At 34.7% G+C, this 22,616-nt stretch overlaps 1 protein-coding gene across 15 annotated transcripts in view; it reads left to right on the top strand.

Moving 5' to 3' along the window:
- The window catches only part of PICALM (phosphatidylinositol binding clathrin assembly protein), a 121,258-nt gene that overhangs the window by 42,280 nt on the left and 56,362 nt on the right, over positions 1–22,616 (top strand). For 13 of the 15 annotated variants that reach the window (XM_057507159.1, XM_057507158.1, XM_057507157.1 and 10 more), the window contains exons 3-7: positions 3–78; positions 3,380–3,482; positions 18,440–18,533; positions 21,089–21,200; positions 22,379–22,485. In XM_057507159.1, the coding sequence (XP_057363142.1) occupies positions 3–78; positions 3,380–3,482; positions 18,440–18,533; positions 21,089–21,200; positions 22,379–22,485 (492 nt within the window). The remainder of the gene's footprint in view (positions 1–2; positions 79–3,379; positions 3,483–18,439; positions 18,534–21,088; positions 21,201–22,378; positions 22,486–22,616) is intronic. The other 2 variants (XM_057507162.1, XM_057507163.1) reach the window with 2 other exon arrangements.

Genomic DNA, 22,616 nt, shown 5'->3' on the forward strand with positions numbered 1-22,616 from the left:
AGCGTTTTATTCAGTATTTGGCTTCAAGAAACACATTGTTTAACTTAAGCAATTTTTTGGATAAAAGTGGATTACAAGGTAAAGGCAACTTATTCATTATAGAAAATCAGGAGTGACCCCATGTGATGATTACTGCAGAGTTGAACTCTTGTCTTTTAGAACATATGCTGTTATATTTCAGTGAAGTTTGTAGGGAAGGAAAACTGTCTTTTCATGTGATTAAAATTGGTTTCAGTACTTGATACTCAGATCTCTTTTGAGAAGCAGTGTAAGAATAGTGGTTCGAGAGCATGGATTCTGCAACTGGACTGCCTGGGTTTGAATCCCATATCTACCACTTACCAGCTGCATGAACTTGAGCAATTTACTTCACCTCTTGGTGTCTGTAAAATCAGGAATAGTGATAACACATACTCTGTAGGGTTGTCCTGAGGCTTAACCTAGTAAATAAATGTAAAGTTCCTAGAACAATGCCTGGCACACAGAAAATGTTTTGTAAGTAAGTATCTGCTTTCACTGTTACTGTGATTTAATGCTTTTATTCTAAGAAATGTAGTGAATACCATGTATTTTTGTAGCAAAGGTAAGTGTAGTGTGTTCCTCAGATGAATTGCTCATCGATAATTTCTTGTTTTGTTTATTTTACTTGTAATTCAGTAACTTGAAATAACTGTAATCTGGTGTTGTAGTTCTCCACATTCTTTTTTTTTAAATTAAGGTATCATTGATATGTAATCTTATGAAGGTTTCACATGAGCAACATGCAGTGGTTACTACATTCACCCATATTATTGAGTCTCCTGCCACACCATTGCATTCACTGTCCATCAGCATAGTAAGATACTTGTCTGCTCTGTGCTGTACTGCCTTCCCCACATGCACATTCTGTCTTAATGGGTTCTGTTATACTTAGTTCCATAACTAGGCCTTTAGCATTATAGAGTGTCAACCTGAGGAAGAACCTCATAAGGACATACCAGATCACTTGGAATATTCACCAGTAGGGCTCAATCTGGAAATTCATGTCTTTAAAAAATGTGAAATTTGTGTTGGGCTTTGAAAGATGGTTGAGGACATGAGTTGGCTTAAGCATAGGTACACAGATGTACATAGATATGAAGGAACATGGAGTATTTAAGGTTTATAGAGCAAATGAGTATGAATAGAACGTATGGGTGATGTTTTGGAGAGCAGCCCTCAAGAAACTGTTTGGAGCCATAACTAGGCACAGAAGGTTTTGATAGAGTTGGGATTTTGTTATGTGGTGACAAACCACCAAAGTTTTTTGACTTGAGAGAGAAGAGAAGAAGTGTATGTTATAAAGAAAGCACCCTTTCTCAGTATGGGTCAGATTAGAGTGACTGAAGCCTTGAAGACATTGAGACTGTTAGGATTATCTTTCTGGTCATTGTTTTGGTCATCTAACAGAGAGTTACTGAAGGCCTGAATTGTGGCTGTTGAGATAAAATCAATGGAATTTAGTGATAATCTGTGTTTGGGTTATGGACTGTCCAGTTCAGTACTTGTTCACTTATGGCAGATGCAAGTATTAATTAGAATGAACTGAGTATCATATCTTCTAAAGATTTTGGAAGGCCAGTCATCTGTACATAGGACCAAGTATTACAGGACTGATTTTACTTTAACGAGAGATATGCTGTTCTAAGTAGTTAAGAAAAAAATGAAGTAATAGTATCCCCTTTTCAAATAAGATTTAAATAGAAGCCAGATAAATATAACAGATAAACTAGAGCTGCTCTGTTTTGCGGGACGTGGAAGAAACTCTTCCTGCTCATCTTTTTATTTCTGGTTCCTGGCCCTTATTCAGTTCATTTAAGCTTTTAGGAGTCTTTGGGCAACAATATGCAAACCACTACCCTAGAGCACAAGCATATGCATTTGTCCTTAAGTGGGTTTTTTTGTTTGTTTCTTATTTTCCAGATTCTTAAGGTGGAATTTAAAAATTAAGTACTTCTGGTAATAAAGTTTTAAGACCTTCATTCCTTTTATGTAAAGAACAATTTTTAGGCTCATAGTCTAAAGAGATTATAAAAATAAGACTGAAACAATATTGAAAGCATATTCAGTGGTTTTAAAAAAGTAATTTTGATTGCTGATGTATTTTGTTGGATGGAGTCTGGTATATTAAAATATAATAAATATGTAAATATATTTATAGGTGTATATATAGTCCGGGGTGTATATAAATAGAGATAAGCTTCTAGTCTAGTGAGTCAAATAGACACTGTGGTCATCAAATATCTATGAGTAAGACTAATGTGGGAGCACAAACAGTTCAGGGAAAGTTTCAGAGACCGAGCCTTGAAGGATCAGAGTCATTTCCTCCATCAGAGAGAAGGGTGTAGAGTCAGGTGGAGGGAACAATATGAACTAAAGAGCTGAGGGATTGTGAGTATGTAATACCTTATAAAATACACTAGTAATTGTGAGAATATATAAAGAAAGTAATTTTTTTTCCCTATTCACTGCTTTTTCCAGTGGCACTTAGTAGGCAACCAAGAAATATTTGCTGAATAAGTGAATCGGTGATGATGTCCAGTCAGTTTACATTTTTTGGTTGTTTTGGTATTGTCTTTTTAAAGTAGGAGAGGTTATCAGGTATAGTTAAATTTGATGATGAGCTAAATAAGATGGATCTTCTTTTCAGTGAGTAGCAAACATTTATAACTTCCTTAAACCAGGCAATAACTAAAATACAAATCTTTTTTTTTTTGATATAACATCAGTTAGATCTTACATTGCTGAAATTTCAAATCTCATGACTGATGAAACAAAATCTTAGAATGATTATTTAGGTATTCATTTAGAAAGTTTATTGAAAACATTCATATAATTGTTATACCTTAAGCTGCATATTGCCATTTCTTTCATTGTACTGTGCAGTAATTTTGTGTAAATATAAAGTTGGCACTTATAAGTTATGCTTGTTCTGAATGACAGCAATAAAGATTTTTAAGTGTGAAAATTACAGAATTGCTTAATGATTTGAGGAGAATTGGTGTGTGTGTGGTTCTGTAGTATGTTAAATTTGAGTTGTGAGGTCAAGTAGTATAAGAACATGTTTTTCCAATTTCAGATAAATATAAGATAGGAATGCTGACCAGAAGTAAGACAATTATTATTTAAAACAATTTTAAGGGGGAATGTTTTTTGAAGCCACATTGTGACATATCTAACTTAAAAAATGTGAAGTCTTATACACTTTAATATGTGATACTTCTCATTAGTGACTTAATATGTATCACTAAATTGAGTTGGGATATCAAGACATTATGGCCATTGGGTAAAACGAATAGGTTTGTTAGAAAATTGGGATTTTGATAATTTATGAAAACTTTTCCTATTTCTTTTCTTACAGGATATGACATGTCTACATTTATTAGGCGATACAGTAGATATCTAAATGAAAAAGCAGTTTCGTACAGACAAGTTGCATTTGATTTCACAAAAGTGAAAAGAGGGTGAGTTAATAAGCTTTCCCTTTTTTAAAAACTTGAATGGATTTGAATATTTTGAAATGTAAAACATTATTAGAATGTAGATGTAAAACAGATTATGAATTATGGGATTTTAGGCCAGTTTTAAAAGGTGAATTTCAGTTTTCTTTGAAGTATAGGAGATACTGTTTGCACTAAGATTATTTAAAGTTCTTTATAATTTTTAACAGCTTTATTGAGATAGAATTCACACATTAACTTCACCATTTTAAAGTGTACATTGTCGTTTTTAATGTATTTATAAGGTACAAGATCATTACTGTCTAATCCCAAAATCATTTTTCCATTAAGAAACCCCATATCCATCAGCAGTCATTTCCCATTTCCCTCTTCCTCCAGTCCTTGGCAACCACAAATCTACTTTCTGTCTCTGGATTTGCCTATTCTGGGCATTTCATATAAATGGAATCATGTAATATGTGGCCTTCTGTCTCTGGTTTCTTTCACTTAGCATAATCAAGTTGTAGCATATATCACTATTCTTTTATATGGCTGAATAGTATTCTTTTGCATGGATTTTACTACTTGTTTATTCCTCAGCTAATGGACATTTGAGTGGTTTCTAGTTTTTGGCTATTAGGATTAATGTTGCTATGAGCATTAATGTACAAGTGTTATGGTGGATCGTCTTTTCATTTCTCTTAGGTGGTACATACCTGGAAGCAATTGCTGGATCTTATGGTAACACTTATGTTTAGCTTTTGTGGAGCTGCCAGACCATTTTTCAAAACAATTGAAATTTTACAAAGCATTTTACATTCCCACCAACAATGTGCACAAGTTCCATTTTGTCCACATTATTTCAATACTTTTCTCTCTTTTTTTTTAATAGCTATGCTGGTAGGTGTGAAGTGGTGTATCATTGTGATTTTAGTTTTTATTTCCCTAATGGTTAATAATGTTGAGCATCTTTTAATGTGCAGATTGGCCATTTGTATTATATCTTCTTTGGAAAAATGTTCAAATCCTTTGCTTGTTTTTTAATTAGGTTGTGTTTTTATTGTTCACTTGCAAGAGGTTTTTTTTTTTTTTTAGTATATTCTTGGCACTAGTCCCTTATATATGATTTGTAAATATTTCCCCTCCTCTGGCTTGTCTTTTTTGATGGTATCCTTTGAAGAATAAATGTTAAATTTTGATGAAGTCCAGTTTGTCTATTTTTTTCTTTGGTTGCTTATACTTTTGGCATTATGTCTAAAAAAACATTGCTTAATCCAAGGTCACAAAGATTTACATTTAAATTTTTCTAAGAGTTTTTCAGTTTTAACTCCTACATTTAGTTTTTGATCCATTTTGAATTAATTTTTGTGTAAGGTGTGAGATATAGGCCCAAATTCATTCTTTTGAATATGGATATCCTGTTGTCCCAGCATCTCTTGTTGAAAAGACTCTTCTTTCCTGATGGAATGGTCTTGACATTTTTGTTGAAAATGAATGTAAACTTTATTTGTAAACTCTAAATTCTTTTCTGTTGATCTGTCTCTGTCCTTATGTTAGTATGATACTGTCTTGAATATTGTTACTCAGATGTAAGTTCTGAAATTGGGAAGTATGAGTTCTTCAACTCCCTTATTTTTCAAGATTGTTTTGGCTATTCTGGGCCCCTTGTATTTCTGTCTGAGTCTTAATATAAGCTCATCAGTTTCTGCAGAAAAGGCAACTAGGATTTTTATAGGGATTGCATTGAATCTATATTCAATTTGGGGAGTACTGCTGTTGTAATGCATTGTTTCCAGTTCATAAACCTGGAATGCCCTTCTGTTTATCCTTAATTCCTTTCATTGCTGCTTTGTATTTAAGGTTCTTTCTAATCTTGAATGTAGATGATGAATTTATTTTTTGCTATGCCTTAAATAACAGTCTTCTGGGCACATGAAGTAATAATATGAATGATATAGTCAGTGCTTCTCTATCTGATAAAACCTAGTATACAGATTATTTTTTAGGATATATGATGAGACTTCAGGAAAAAGCCACTGAAGCATTCTTAAAGGGATATTGGTGACCCTGGTAGCTATAAAGGCCTGGCTTGAGGGGAATCTGGCTTCTGCAGAAATATTCTGTTCAACATTTTTCTGAGTTCCCTATTGCTTAAAGATCCCAAATATGTTCCTTTAAATTGTTCTCTCTTGAGATGTTAAATTACTTTACTGAAATAGAAAATTTAATACAAATGTAGAAGTAGTCTCTTAGTTATTCAAGAAATTTTAAAGCTATATTTAAATGTCCTGTGTCATTCCAAATGAATCATGAGGTGATTCATTTGGAGCTTACCAAAACTAAATTCTACAGATTTTGTTTAATATATTTAAGTACTTTATAGAAGATTACAGTAGAGGAGGTCATATTAGAAGTCTGATTCTTAACCCCAGTATCCTGTCCAATAAACCATTTTCCAGTTAAGCTTATAGTAATACTTCACTGTGAAGTGTGTTCAATAAAACTGATCTTGAAGATATTTGTAGATTTCAGATTAATAGATTTTAAAAAATAGTAACTTTCTTCCCCTAATCTGGAGGGCTAATCTGGAGGGCTAGTCTTGATATTGAGGAGAGGTGATGCATTTCTGTATTTAATAGAGCAAAGTTATTGTTTGAATGGGAATGGTCCTTTATTTTGCACAGTATCATTAGTATTGATTTAAAAGAAGTCACTCTTACTTAATGCTAAGGAAAAGTTAAGTCGTTCAAGAAGGAGCCATAACTGAGTAGAACTAAGAAAGAAGCATGAAATAATGTATCAGATTATATAAATGAGAAAGAAAAAATAAGGACACAGGGTGTAAGCTGAGGGCATGAGAGCAATTACAATTTATTACATTATGGCAGAAACCTCAGTATATTGTTTCAGTTTTGGAGAAGACTTGTAGTAAATAGTAAAGTTTTATTTATTAGGGTAATAAGCTTTTATGTTTACAAAAGTAATAACTTAAAAAAAAGTCAGGCAACATAGCAACCTAACCTGTAGGCACTATTATCATTTTCATACATGTGATCTGTTTTCTTTGTGTAAATAGAAATAAATATGTGTATGAAGGCACTTAGAAAATTACATAAAAGTTGGATCACATTAAATAATGCTTTCCTCTCTTAGTATATACTTTAGACATTTTCAACTTGTGTACAAGCAGATCCATCTCATTCTTTTCAGTGGCTATAGAATTATGTTATAGTTGTATATTTGATCAGTTCCCTTTTGTTATCTTAAAGTGATGCACTAACCATCCTTTTACGTATAGTTACATTCTTACATTTCCGGTAGAATAAATTCTTAAAAGGGATAGGTCAAAAAATATAGATACACTTAATATTTTAGTAGGAGATAACCAAATTGCCCACTACAAAAGCTGTACTAAAGTGTTGATTAGCTACAGTTAATAAATACCTCTTTCACTGTGTTCTTTCATCCTCATGAAAACATATCTCATTAGTATTTATTTTATAGTGGTTATTTAAATAGAGCCTCTTTCTGTCCTTTTTAAAATGCTTCTCATGCTTTGTTAATTGCCTTTCAATGTCCTTTGCCCACTTTTTTGTTGGGTTTTTCATTCTTTTATATTGTGGTCAGTAATGTTAATAGCTCATGGGCTGTTTAGTCAGATAAATCCAAGTTTAAATTCTGGCTTCACTCCTTTTAGATAAGGGGCTTTAGTAAGATACTTAAGCCAGCTTGTTGAGTTTTTAAGAATTACTTTATTATAAAATAATTTCACCTCCCAAAATGCTGTGAGAAAAATATAGGTAACTCCTGTACACATTACTCAGATACACCAGTTTTTAACATTGTCATATTTACTTAATTATTCTATGTGTGTGTGTACATACTTTATTTTCTGAACCATTTGAGAAGAGTGGATTATATACCCCATGCCTTAATAGTTCATATCCCTCAATATTTCTGTGTGTATTTCCTAAGAACAAGGATTTTTATTACATGTTCATCAGATTGCTAACTTCCCACATCATGGCACACAAACTGATAATATTTGTCTAGGACAGGACACTGGGTTCAGTGGAAAAGACTGCTTGGAGGTTGAAGGGTTAGGGATTATTGTCTTAGCACATACATAACCCCTTTGTACCATAGTCGTATGCTGTGGCACAGTTGGGAAGCTCTGAATTATTTAATTGGTAAAATGTAAAATGGTGGTGTTAATAGCACTTACTTATTAGGATCATAGTGAAAATCAAATGAAATATTTTGTGTTATTTTGTGTAATGCTTAGAACTAACAAATAAGCATTTTGTGTATTAGGAAAACAGTCATGGGTAACAAATTTTTCCTTCTTTTTTTAAACATTAAAAGTTTAAAAATTTTGTTTGATAAAAACTTGCCTTTCTTTTTATGGCTTTTGTCTTTTTAAGCAAACTCAGAGTGGGTTTTTCTACCCCAAAATGATAGGTTACCTGTTCACGTTTTTGTTGGAAATATTTATGGATTCAGTATTTTATATTTAAATCTTTGATTCATTTAGAATATATCTTTCTATTTAAAAAAGTGAGGTGGAGACCAGTTATAATTCTTAGAATAAATATTAAAAATTCAAAATGAATTATTATCCAATAATGGTAAATGACTTTCCATTTATATATACTACCTTCTTTTGTAAATATCCTTTTATTATTCTGGCAAATTCTTAGTCATTCTTCAAGAATTTACTCAAACATGACTTCTTTGAGGAATCCTTATTTCTGTTAGATTTTATGACTATGTCACCTCAATGAGGACAATATAGTCTTACTCATATTCGTAACTTAAGGACTTCCACCGTGTCTAAACATAATATCTAGTGTGTAGTAATTTTTGAGAAGATGATTATTTGAGATGACTGTAGAATAAATTCTTAAAAGTGATAGGTCAAAGAATATAGATACACTTATTTGAGTTTGTAAACAGTACATCAAGTGGTTCTATGAAAAATGGATCCAACACACTGTCTGTTGGCTTATCTTTTCAGTTGGTTGTTAAACATGGTCCCTTTGTTTTCTTTTTGTTTAACATTGCATTTTTTGGTAGTGTTAACTTAGTTTGTAGAATTACCTCGAATTCTAAATTCATATGGTTCAAAATGATAAAATGTTACATAAGAAGCAAAAGAAACAGTAATCCAGGTGTTGTCTCTGAGTAAAGGTATGGATGACCAGCCTTTAATCCATTGCTCTTACATTTTGGTAGCAAGCATCTGAATTTAATTATAATATATTTAAGCAGTCATTAAATTTGTGTTCTACATGGAGTATGAAATGTCTTGCATTTGGTCTGAGTCATATTCAGCATTTGGGTTTTTTGAAATCTGATACAAGTATGTGAGAACTGTTAAGATTTTCCTTAACTGAGAAATTTAAAGTTCTCTGGGAAGAAGTCATGTGGAAGCTAATGAGGGAGGGAGGAATTGAAAATGTCCACACAGTTTCTGGCATATGTCACTTGGGAGATGATATCTTTTTCTTGGGAAGACTTTTGAGGTGGGAAAGGGTAGAGTATGGTGGTAAAAAGTTAAAAGATTTAGTTTTGGAAATACTAGTTTTGAGAGGCCTGTGACTTGGACAGGTTGAGATATTTAGTAAGCAATTGGACATAATTAACTTGGAACTTGAAAGTTCTGGTCTGTGAATATAAATATTTCAGTGACATCTTGGTAATTTCTGCCTTTGGAATGACATATCACCTGAGGAGTAAGTATAGAATGAGAAGAGAGGGCCCAGAAACACCTTGAAATACACGTCTATTTTAAGGGATGAGTGGAGGATGAGGAGCCAATGAAAGATACTGAAAAAGTGATAATGAGGTAGGAAGAAAATAAGGAGAGAGAAGTGTGAGGGATTCGAAGAGCGAAGAGTATTATTATACAAGAATGAGGAAATCTTTTGAATGATGCTGCGAAGTTACTCAGATAATGTTAGAGAAAGCAACATGGAGTTTCTAGTGACCTCAATTAGAGAAGTTTAACTGAGGGATCTTAGGACTGTTGCTTATATTGGAATCAATTGACTAATGAATGAAAAATAAGGAAGTGGCAGCTCTTTTGAGAAGTATAGCCAGGTAGGAATACGGGATTAGTGGAGTGTTTGTGTGTTTAAAGAATGGTGATCCCACAGACGTTGCATGTACATGGGAATGAACTAGTATAAAAGAAGAAATGAGCTGTATGCTCCAATATGGTAGCTACTTGCTATGTGTGGCTATTTAAATTTAAATTGATAAAAGTGAAATAACATTAAAAAATTGATTCTCTCAGTTTCATCAGCCACATTTGAGATGCTTAATAGCCACATGTAGCTAGCAGCTACCATATTGAATGGTGCAGACAGAATATTTCCATCACTGCAGGTAGTTCTGTTGGACAATGCTATGTTGGAAAAAGAGGACAAAGGATTGTGACAGAGTGGAATCCAGAGGACTTGTGTGAGTGTTTTTTTAGGTTGGATACAAAGAGATAGATATCCTCCATTGCAATAGAAGCAGACCAGGTATGTGCAGTTTTGTTCGTGAAATGACCAGACAGTCTCTTTCTGCCATTCTTTATTTCTGCATGAAATATTTTGGGAGTTAGGAATGAGAGTTTGTGTGTTGAGTGTGGGGAAGCAAGTAGAGGTTTGAAAGACCTAGGATAAGAATCACTAGAGAAGGCTAAGAGGATTGCTGACAGTGCCGAGTCCCCATTTGAGGTTTATGATCATGAATTTATAGTTTTACCAGTTTGCTCTATTGTATGGTTTTCTCCAGCAGTACTTAATTGCATGTATACAGGCATGGAGGAGGTGTTTGCTCAGCCAGGTTTCTGAATTTACCAGGTGACTGAAAGGGAAGAAGAGAGGGATTAAATAATTTCCAGTTAAGCAAAAGTTGAGGGAATTTACCCCCCACAAACTGTCTCTATAGTGTATGTTAAAGGGACTGCTCTAGATGGAAGTGTGCCCAAGGCTAAATAGCTGTCACCAGAGAAAATAAAACCACAGTAAAGGAAATAGACCAATTAATTGCTAAGCAAATGCAAAATTAAATCAACCTCCCAGAGTCAGTCAAGGGAAACACAAAGCATATGGAATATGACACCTAACAAAGAGTGGAGGAGGAAGAAAAAGAAGGGAGAAAAAAAAATCTTTAGATTGTATTGATAATAGCATACTAAGTGAGTTCAGTTAGACTGTTAGATAGTAAAGAAACTGCCCTTGAATGTTTGGTAATCATGAATTCAAAGCCTGCAATGATAATAAGTGCATACCTATCAATAATCACCCTAAATGTAAATGGTCTGAATGCACCAATCAAAAGGCATAGAGTTACAGAATGGATAAAAAAGCAAGACCCATCTATAGGCTGCCTACAAGACACTTCAAACCCAAAGACATATATAGACTAAAAGTGAAGGGTATGATAAAAGATATTTCATGCAAACAATAGGGAGAAAAGAGCAGGAATTGCAGTACTTGTATCAGATAAAATAGACATCAGAACAAAGAAAGTAACAAGAGACAAAAGAGGACATTACATAATGATAAAGGGGTCAGTCCGACAAGAGGATATAACCATTATAAATATATATGCACCCAACACAAGAGCACCAACATATGCGAAACAAACACTAACAGAATTAAAGGGGGAAATAGAATGCAATGCATTCATTTTAGGAGACTTTAACACACCACTCACTCCAAAAGGCAGATCAGCCAGACAGAAAATAAGGAGACAAACAGAGGCACTGAACAACACATTAGAACAGATGGACCTAACAGACATCTACAGAACACTCCACCCAAAAGCAGCAGGATACACGTTCTTCTCAAGTGCACATGAAACATTTTCCAGAATAGATCACATACTAGGCTACAAAAAAAGCCTCAGTAAATTCAGAAGAATTGAAATTGTACCAACTACCTTCTGAGACCACAAAGGTATGAAACTAGAAATAAATTATACAAAGAAAACAAAAAATCCCACAAACACCTGGAGGCTTAACAATATGCTCCTAAATAATCAGTGGGTCAGTGACCAAATAAAAACAGATCAAGCAATATATGGAGACAAATGAAAACAACTCAACACCTCAAAAATCTGTGGGATGCAGTAAAGGCTGTGCTAAGAGGAAAGTGTATTGCAATACAGGCCTACCTCAAGAAAGAAGAACAATCCCAAATGAACAGTCTAAACTCACAATTAATGAAAATAGAAAAAGAAGAACAAATGTGGTCCCAAGTCAGTTGAAGGTGGGCTATAATAAAGATCAGAACAGGAATAAAATTGAGAAGAATAAAACAATAGAAAGAATCAAACCAGGAGCTGGTTCTTTGAGAAAATAAACAAAATAGATAAACCCCTAGTCAGACTTAACAACAACAAAAAAAGACTGTACACATATAAACAGAATCAGAAATGAGAAAGGAAAAATCACTACAGACACCACAGAAATAAAAAGAATTTATTAGAGAATACTATGAAAAATTATATGCTAAAAAACCTAGAAGAAATGGACAACTTCTAGAAAAATAGAACCTTCCAACACTGACCCAGGAAGAAACAGAAAAGCTGAACAGACCAATTACCAACAATGAAATTGAGTTGGAAATCAAAAATCTATCTAAGAACCGAACTTGTGGACCACATGGCTTCACCGCTGAATTTTACCAGACATTTAGAGAATATCTAATACTCATCCTCCTTAAAGTTTTACAAAAAGTATAAGAGGAGGGAATACGTCCAAACTCATTCTATGAGGCCAGCATTAATCTAATACCAAAACCAGACAAAGATATCACAAGAAAAGAAAATTACAGACCAATATCCCTGATGAACATAGATGCAAAAAATACTCAACAAAATATTAGCAAACTGAATTAAAAAAATATATCAAAAAGATCATCCATCATGATAAATGGGATTTATTCCAGGGATGCAAGGGTGGTACAATGTTCAAAACCCATCAACAGCATACACCACATCAACAAAAAGGACAAAAATCACATGATCATCTCCATAGATGCTGAAAAAGCACTTGACAAAATTCCACATCTGTTCTTGATAAAAACTCTCAACAAAATGGGTATAGAGGGCAAGTACCTCAACATAATAAAGGCCCTATAGGACAATCCCTCAGTCAACATCATACTTAATAGTGAAAAGCTGAAAGCTTTTACTCTGAGATCAGGGAACAAGACAAAGATGCCCACTCTCCCCACTTCTATTCAGCATAATACTGGAGATGCTAGGCACAGCAACTTAGACAACACAAAGAAAGGGCATCCAGTTTGATAAGGAAGAAGTTAAACTGTCACTGTTCGCAGATGACATGATATTGTACATAAAAAACTGTAAAGAATCCACCCCAAAACTACGAGAACTAAAAACTGAATTCAGTCAAGTTGCAGGATACAAAATTAATACACAGAAATCTGTTGCATTCCTTTATACTAATGATGAATTAGCAGAAAGAGAAATCAGGAAAACAGTTACATCAAAAAGAGTAAAATACCTAGGAATAAACCTAACCAAATAGGTGAAAGACCTATACCCTGTAAACTACAAGGCAGTCATGAGAGAAGTTAAAGAAGACACCAATAAATGGAAATACATCCTGTGGTCATGGATAGGAAGAATTAATATTGTCAAAATGGCCATCCTTCCTAAAGCAATCTACAGATTCAATGCAATCCCTGTCAAAATACCAACAGCATTCTTAAAACGAACTAGAACAAATAGTTCTAAAATTCATATGGAACCACCAAAGACCCCAAATAGCCAAAGCAATCCTAAGAAAGAAGAATAAAGCTGGGGGAATTATGCTCCCCAACTTCAAGCTCTACTATAAAACCACAGTAATCAAGACAATTTGGTACTGGTATAAGAACAGACCCATAGATCAATCAAACAGAATAGAGAGCCCTGGTAATAGTCTCACACATATATAGCCAATTAATATACAGTAAAGGACCAATGGCTGATACAAGTGTGGGGAAAGGAAATCCCAGGGCAAAATACCTCTAAAAACTGAAATCAGTCAAAGGAAGAAATAAAGTTTAAAATCCGTTTATTGCTTACAAACTGCAGTTCAGGGCTGTCTCTCTCTTTGCTCTTAAAGAAACAAAACCGGCCCTGCTCTTAAAGAAACAAAACTGGCCCTCCCCTCACGTCTCACGTACAGATAAGCCCTCCTTGCCCAGGTAATTACCTATTGATATGGAGATGAACTCTCCAACCCCTGAGGAATGATGCAAGTGCACTAAGGCCATACTTCTTTCCACCTCTGAATACCTATTGATATGCAGATGTACTAAAGTCAGGTGAGATATTCTGGAAATACTAGTTTTACCCACAGGCCACCCCTCCAGAAATCTCTCCTTACAATCTACTTGTTCCCCATCTTCTGACCAATTTACTAACATACAATAGCAGCAGCAATAAAATCTTGATAATCCTCAAGCCAGAGGATTCAGCCTATGCAGATTAAGTAAATATACTTTACAGCACACTCTCTCACTAAGCACAAAATATGTTTCTACACTTGTGTACTCATTCCTAACAACTATGCTAGATTGCTCACAAAACTTTTACCAAACATTAGACAAAGTCAAGCTTCTCTTTAAGCATTTTTTTTCTTGACAGCAGCAACGCAATCATGATAATTCTCAAGCCAGAGGATTCAGCTAGGTACAAAGTCCCCTGCAGATTAAGTTCAAAGCTTGTCCATTCCAGCCATCACGTGGCAGCTACAGCCAGGGGGCACATCCAGGACACAAGGACTGCAGAAGCAAATAGCCATGATTGTGGGGGGCTACTTTGCTGTTATTCCAGGACTACACAGGAGGCCAGTTTTTCAGGCCTTTTCCCCAAGGTGCCAGAAAAGCCAACCATTGCCGGTCCATGTGTTGCATTGTCCAGGGTCATGTCCATTTTATTACTAATCACTGCACCCATCCTTGCAACGCATGTCCAATAAAGTGGGTGCCTTGATCGCTCTCAAGTCACCAGCAACTAGCCATAGGCTGCAAAGAGACGCTCTAGGGCCCTCTTGTGGTTTGCTGATCCTCACAATGAGCAGGGCACTCCTTCTTGGCTTGGCTGACGTCTTCAAAGGTCAGTGGCAAGCCCCACCGACAGGCTACAGCCCACATTGTCTTTTGCTCCACCTGCAACAAATGCTGATGTAGCCATTGGGTCACATCAGGGGCAAACTTTCCCTCTAGCCAGCGCACCTGGGTCAATGCATCTGCTTCATTATTCCCTGGGGATGCCAAAGGCAAATGTCCCACATGATTTACAGTAGGTGTCTGTGCCACACCACTCTGTAGCCTTTGGGTCCAGTCTCTCACCCACCCCGTGATGGGATAGGTGGGTTATTACCTTGGTCGTAATTTTTCTGGCGATGGGCTCCTTAGCCAGCAAGGTGTGGTACACAGCAGCCAGTTGCTTCTCTGTCAAGGTGACCTGGACCTCTGCTCCTTTCCATAGTTTTGACCAGGCTCTGGCTAGCAGCAGGAGCAGCAGCAGTGGCAGAAGCAGTAGTATGAGGCATGGGCCACGGACCAGGGTTGGCGCAGCCAGCGGCGGTGGTTGTGCCTCCACGACCACACAAGTGTAGACACGCTTCCCTTGGTGTGAATGCCACTTCTCCCCATCATTTCTAGGGGCTGCCCTCCCAAAGGTTGCACCCATTATGACAGATTTCGGGTTCAGAGGAGTCCTGCTGACTACCACCAGATGTAAGTCTGGGGAAAGGAAATCCTGGGGCAAAATACCTCTAAAAACTGAAATCAGTCAAAGGGAGAAATAAAGTTTAAAACCTGTTTATTGCTTACAAACTGCAGTCCAGGGCTGTCTCTCTCCTCTGCTCTTGAAAAAGCAAAACCAGCCTTCCCCTCACCTCTCAGGTACAGATAAGCCCTCCTTGCCCAGATAATTACCCATTGATATGGAGATGAACTTCTCTCTACCCCTGAGGAATGATGCAAATGCACTAAAGCCATACTTCTTTCCATCTCCGAACACCTACTGATATGCAGATGTACTTAAGTCAGGTGAGATATTCTGGAAATACTGTAATTTTTCCCACACTATATAGTGGGGAAATGACAGTCTCTTCAATAACTGATGTTGGCAAAACTGGACAGCTACATGTAAGGGGATGAAACTGTTACTCTCTTAACTCCATACACAAAAGTAAACTCGAAATGGATCAAGGGCTTGAATGTAAGTCCTGAAACCATAAAACTCTTAGAAGAATACATAGGCGAAAATCTCTTGAATATAAACATGAGCAACTTTTTCCTGAACTCATCTCCTCGGGCAAGGGAAACAAAAGCAAAAATGAACAAATGGGACTACATCAAAGTAAAAGCTTCTATACAGCAGAGGACAGCATCAGCAGAAGAAAAAGGCATCCTACAGTATGGGAGAATACATTCATAAAACGACATATCCGGTAGGGGTTTAACATCCAAAATACATAAAGAGCTCACATGCCTCAATAGCCAAAAAGCAAAAAGCCCGATTAAAAAATGGACAGAGGATCTGGAGACACTTCTCCAAAAAAGAAATTCAGATGGCCAACAGGCACATGAAAAGATGCTCCACATCGCTAATCATCAGAGAAATGCAAATTAAAACCACAATGAGATATTACCTCACAGCAGTTATAATGACCAACATAGAAAAGACTAGGAACAACAAATGCTGGTGAGGATGCGGAGAAAGGGAAACCCTCCTACACTGCTGGTGGGAGTATAAGCTAGTTCAACCATTGTGGAAAGCAATATGGAGGTTCCTGAAAAAACTAAAAATAGAAATACCATTTGACCCAGGAATTCTACTCCTAGAAATTTACCCATAAGAATGTAGGTGCCCAGTTTGAAAAAGACATATGCACCCCTAAGTTTATTGCAGCACTGTTTGCAATAGCCAAGATACGGAGCAATCTAAGTGTCCATCAATAGATGAATGGATAAAGAACAGGTGGTATATATACACAGTGGAATATTATTCAGTCATAGCAAGAAAACAAATCCTACCATTTGCAACAACATGGATGCAGCTAGAGGGTATTATGCCCAGTGAAATAAGCCAGGCGGAGAAAGACAAATACCAAATGATTTCCCTCATCTGTGGAGTATAACAACACAGCAAAACTGAAGGAACAAAACAGCAGCAGACTCACAGAACCCAAGAATGGACTAACAGTTAACCAAAGGAAAAGGGACTGGGGAGGGTGGGTTGGGAGGGAGGGAGAAAAGTATTAAGGGGCATTATGATTAGCAAACATAATGTAGGGTGGTCACGAGGAAGGTAGTATAGCACAGAGAAGACAAGTAGTGACTCTATAGCATCTTAGTACTCCAATGAACAGTGACTGCCATGGGATGTGGGGGGGTTCTTGATAATATGGGTGAATGTAGTAACCACAATGTTGCTCATGTGAAACTTTCATAAGATTGTATTTCAATGATACCTTAATAAAAAAATATAATAAGACACTATTCAGGTATTAAAAATGCTCTTAAAATGTAAAAATATAGGTTATAAGATACACATCTAGTAAAAAAAAAAATAATGAGAAAGGACAAAGTGGGTAGGATTGGGATTGATACTTCAAAATTTTATGATGAAGTGAAATGTTTTTTGCCATGGGGGTAGTTGACCAAGGCTAAAAAGTTACTTTTATAGGATATGTTACCTAAATTTTGTCTTTTTTTTAATGGGTAAGGGATATAGTGTGGTTTCTGGGGGCAGTAAGGTCATGATCTAACCAGGGGAATAGGGGCAAGGGACTCTGAGATCAGTATGGTTTTGATTGTACATGTAGACATTGAAATTAACCAGGAAAAACCAAGCTAGTATTCAACTCTTCTGTGATGAAGAAGAAATGACCAGGGGGTCAAAAGTGACTTCAGCAAGGAGAGGAAGGGAGAACTAAATGGTGCGTAATGGTGCCTGATAAAATGAGAGTATGTGATGGGTCAGTAGCAGCCTACTGAAGTCCAGTGTTTGTTTTTTTGAATTCTGTTTTGTCTCAAAAAATACTATTTTTGCACTTCATAGCTTAATTATTTTTCTGGCATCTGGGGTTATGGTTCAAAGGGTAACTCAGGATAGAGCAGCTGCTTATAAGTGTGGGTCATTTGTAAATTAGGGAAAGTCTACACAGTTTTTGGAAGCACCTTGTTACTCTGCTGAAAGATTATGAAAAGCACTGTTTTGGAGTCTACCCTGGATTTTCATAATGACCCTGTCACTGATTGACCTTAGAGAGTCAGACAACATCATTGAGCCTAAAAATCTCATCACCTATATAATAGGATAAGAGTATCTATAGGATTTTTGTGAAGATATGAAAAGTATACATCAAGCCCTGAATCTGTAAAACTGCTTTGTCTATGGGAGTAGTATGAAGATCAGATGATTTCCTCATGTGAAAAGTATGCTACAAACCTAACTATATAACATATACTTTTATTTTTATGTCTCGTGTTTTATACCTTCTTGAGGGTTTTTTTCCCCTTAAGTTTTAAATGGGCTACTTTATTCTGGACATACAGTACTTCCTGTTTTTTTTTATTTTTATTTTGTTATCATTAATCTACAATTACATGAAGAACATTATGTTTACTAGACTCTCCCCTTCACCAAGTCCCCCCCATAAACCCCATTACAGTCACTGTCCATCAGCATAGCAAGATGTTGTAGAATCACTACTTGTCTTCTCTGTGCTGCACAGCCCTCCCCATTCCCCCCCACCCCACATTATACATGCTAATCGTAATTCCTGTTTCTGTTTTTTCCATGTGATTTCTGCTTGAGGTTTCAGGTTCAGTAACGGCTTAAAAATGTGACATCTCATATATTGACCTGTTCTCTGTTTATAGAGAACCAGGTAGGAGTTTGAAATGCAGAATAACAAATTGAATTATCATTATTATTTTTTTAAAAAACAGGGCTGACGGAGTTATGAGGACAATGAACACAGAAAAACTCCTAAAAACTGTACCTATTATTCAAAATCAAATGGATGCCCTTCTTGATTTCAATGTAAGTCAATTAGGCAACTGCTTTTATGATTGAAGATTTTTTTTAATTATTGTAATTGATCAGAGTATGTATTCTCAAGTTTTCATAGATTCTTATTTTTTCACACTATATCCTATTTGGCTAAGGATATTATAAAAATGTGGTCCCAAATCAGATTACTTTGAGTTTTTATAATTGTTTTAGATTTACTGTGATTTCTTTGATGTGCTTCTCTAACTCTAGAATTATATCCAAGCTAAAGAAAGGATTGTAGAGCTGAAGGGATTTATCTGAAAATCTACTCTCTTTTGATAATGATTTTTATATTTAAAAAATGTATAGAGATTTTCTTTATGAGTGGCCAACTTAATATTTCATTTGTGTCTATTTTGTAGGACTCAAAGCATGACAGTTATTAAGAGTGAAGTGAAATTCAAATGCACTTGTGACAACTATTATGTACCTAATGCCCAAGTCCATCGTGTTCCCTGGAATTTTTTAGTGACCATTACTTGAACCAAGCTGCCAACTTTGTCATTTGTTTATGTTAGGTGTTACCATTTTTCTTTTTGGAGGCATCTATCTGTAGACATTTTGGAGTGTATAAGTGCAAGTTAGTGAATAGAACAGTGACAACTTCATGTTGAATTTGATTTTTCCTTTAACTAGTTAATTGGTATTCTTTAAGCTTCTTGAGGAAGGTCTGCTTTTTCTCTGTTGTGTCCTCATTGTCAGTAGTATGTGTCACATAGACAGTGATCAGTAAACATTAAATAAATGAATCTTGTAGGTGTTTCATAGACTAGAACAGGTTATCAGACTACAGCCTCCTGCCTGTTTTTATATGGTTTGTAAGCTAGGAATGATTTTTATATTTTTAAATGGTTAATAATTCTAAAAAGAATATTTTTGATAGATGAAATTTAAATTCAGTGTCCACACAGTATTAAATTAGAACATAGGCTGGCTGATTTCATTGGTTTACATATTAAGTAGCTGCTTTTGTGATGTAATATCAGAGTTGAGTAGTTGTGACAGACCATAGGGCCTGCAGTCTAAAATACAGTCAGGCCCTTTACAGAGAACGTTTTCTAACCCCTAGTCTAGAAAACATACAGGGGTTTGATGTAACTACTGTGCTTTATTTTGATTTTTATAGGGAGAATGTCCAACCATGAAACTTGTTTTCACTTAATATATTGTAGGTACCTTTATAAAATTATGTATTCTTTTCAGTGTTTGTATTGTATTATATTGTATGTAACAATTTATCTGATCCTCCTATTGATAGATTATCATTTTTTTAATCCAGAAAAAAAATGGGAAAAAAACAGGCGGAGTGACAGTAAATATTGTGTTTGTGAATGTGTATATCTACATATTCATAAGCATTTCTGTGGGGTTAACGCCTAGGAAAAGAATTTGGTTCTTCAAAAGACATAAACATTTAAGGTTTTAATAAATATCGCCAAGTTACAAATACTCTAAAGGGTTGAGCCTGGTCACTTGTCAACAGGTGCCTGCTTTTTTTCTTCATCTTACTGAAACTGAATAGTATTTTGGTTTCTTGTTATTTTGATACCTACTAGTCTGGTGTTTAAGATAAGATAATGCAGTTATCTAATTTGATGGATCATTGTATTTTATTTTGCCTGATTGGTGAAGTTGAACTTCTTTGCACATGTTATTAGCCATACGTATTTTTTATTTTGTGACTTGTTTTGTCATTTGCTTTATTATTAGGATTCTCTGTCCACAGTGGAAATCACCCTTGTTAGATATTCAGTAAATATTTACCAATCTGTTGCTTCCATTCAACTTTATGCTTATGTTTTTCTATACCTAAGAACAAATTAATTTTCTTGTGCTGGATATTTATGTTATCTAAAAAAGAACTTAGAGTTAATTTGGTTTATTCTTTTGATTTATTCCTTGAGTAAAACTAAAGGTATCTCTATAGTATTTTTGATAGACAAATATCTTATTTTGTTACTGCATAATTCTATAAGAATAATCAATATTGATCCTTTATGTATACGGTATTGTATTAGACCTTTTACAACTGGTATATCATTTAACTCTCCCAGTGACCGTATGAGGTAGAAATATTAATATAACCATTTTGAAGGTAAGTTTGTGTTACTGGGAAAGTGCATATTTGAAAAATATATATTTTCTATCTAGCTTAGCTCAGTGGCTTCGTGATTACAGTAGCCATCTAATAAATACTTTTTATGTAGTAAATCCTTCATAACTCAAAATGAAATTCCACCTAGAAATGGCTTTATTTTGCAATTAGAAGTTATTTAATGTTGAACTTAGTTAAGAGACTAAAGGGTACTTGTGCTCTAAATGTCTTATTTCTGATCTTAAATTGAATGTTAAAGGATTTTTGTTCTCTTGTGGCTTTTATATAATAAAGCTGAACTCTTTGACTAAGGTTTTTGCACTCTGTAAGAAATAAATGTCTTCTTTCCTTAATTCACCTAAGTATTTGAATTCATTGTATTTTAATTTCAAGGCAATTGTCATTTAAAATGTAAGATTTGCTGATCATTTTTCTAATTTTTCCACAGGTGAATAGCAATGAACTTACAAATGGGGTAATAAATGCTGCCTTCATGCTCCTGTTCAAAGATGCCATTAGACTCTTTGCAGCATACAATGAAGGAATTATTAACCTATTGGGTAAATATTGCTGTAGCTTAATAACATTTAATTTATCTTGTGTCATATATATAAATAGTATTATCTGAGTTTTTCTTAAAGCTGCCTAAATATTGATAATTTGTTCATTGTAATAATTTATTTGGAGAAAAGAATTTTTACCTGATTGAATATTTATTTTTACAACTAGAATGTTCAGCTAGATGAACTTTTTTAGATATATGTTTTTTTCTCAGTTTTATTTTTTTAGAAATATAAATACCCTTTAAAAATAAAGTGGGAATTTTTCTGTCTCAATCCTTACTCCATAAATATAGTTTAATCCATAATGAACTTAAACTATAAAATTAAAATTTTTTCTAAGCTTTATTTTAAAATGTATTTTATTAAATGCATTAAATATTTTTAAGGACACCTTTTACTTTTGAGGTGTAAAAGGAATGTGTGGCTTTCATTGTGTATTTGGTATATATGGAATGCAGTTAATTTTGCCTAGAAATTTTTTTCATGGGGATTTAGATGGAGTAAACAGTAGGCAAAGAGTGCCCAGGTGTCAAGTGTCAGATATCAAATGTGTTTACTGTAGTGTCCTTGTTCTCCCTACCACCCGACTTTTTTTTAAGAATAAATTTGTATATTATAGACTGGGGTAACACAAATTTATTCAGGGTCACTTTAATCCACGAGATAGGGAAATTGGGTGTAGTTTTTTTGTAAGTGTAAAATGGAAGTTTTCTTTTCTACATAGTTTTGCAAGTCATGGTCTTCAACCCTATGATTACTATAAAGTAAGCTTTTTGCTACTATATTAGCATTAAGTTTAAATGGGCTTACCAAGTGACATTTGAATATATGGCAAAGTTGCCATCTTTGTTAATATACCATTAGTAAGAATATTTGGAAATAGAAGTTAGTGCTGTTTTAAGTGTAGTGAAGTATGATACATACTAATATGCAAATATGTGCTGAGGGAATTGTGAGGGAAGAAATTGTAGAATAAACTAGTAATATGGGTAAATTCAATTTTTCTATTTTTAATACAGTAGCATCTCTAATTTAATTTGATTTAACTATCTAAGCTAGTTTAATACTGATACTTTTCTTGTAGGGTGTGTTTTCCTTGGAGCTATTACTTAATCTTTTTCCTTTTTGAATGTTATATTTTGATGTAAGAGTATTTTTATGTCTACTTTTGGCAGAAAAATATTTTGATATGAAAAAGAACCAGTGCAAAGAAGGTCTTGACATCTATAAGAAGTTCCTGACTAGGATGACAAGAATCTCAGAGTTTCTCAAAGTTGCAGAGGTAAACTATCTTTAAGTAACTATATCTCTTCACTTGCTTTTTTGTCTTTAAGTGTAGATTTTAAAGAAATCAGTCATTATCCAAATGAAAGAAATGTCTTAAATATAGTAAGGTATATATTCAATCATAAT

The sequence above is a fragment of the Manis pentadactyla genome, chromosome 9, assembly GCF_030020395.1.
Source record: "Manis pentadactyla isolate mManPen7 chromosome 9, mManPen7.hap1, whole genome shotgun sequence".
Taxonomy (NCBI): domain Eukaryota; kingdom Metazoa; phylum Chordata; class Mammalia; order Pholidota; family Manidae; genus Manis; species Manis pentadactyla.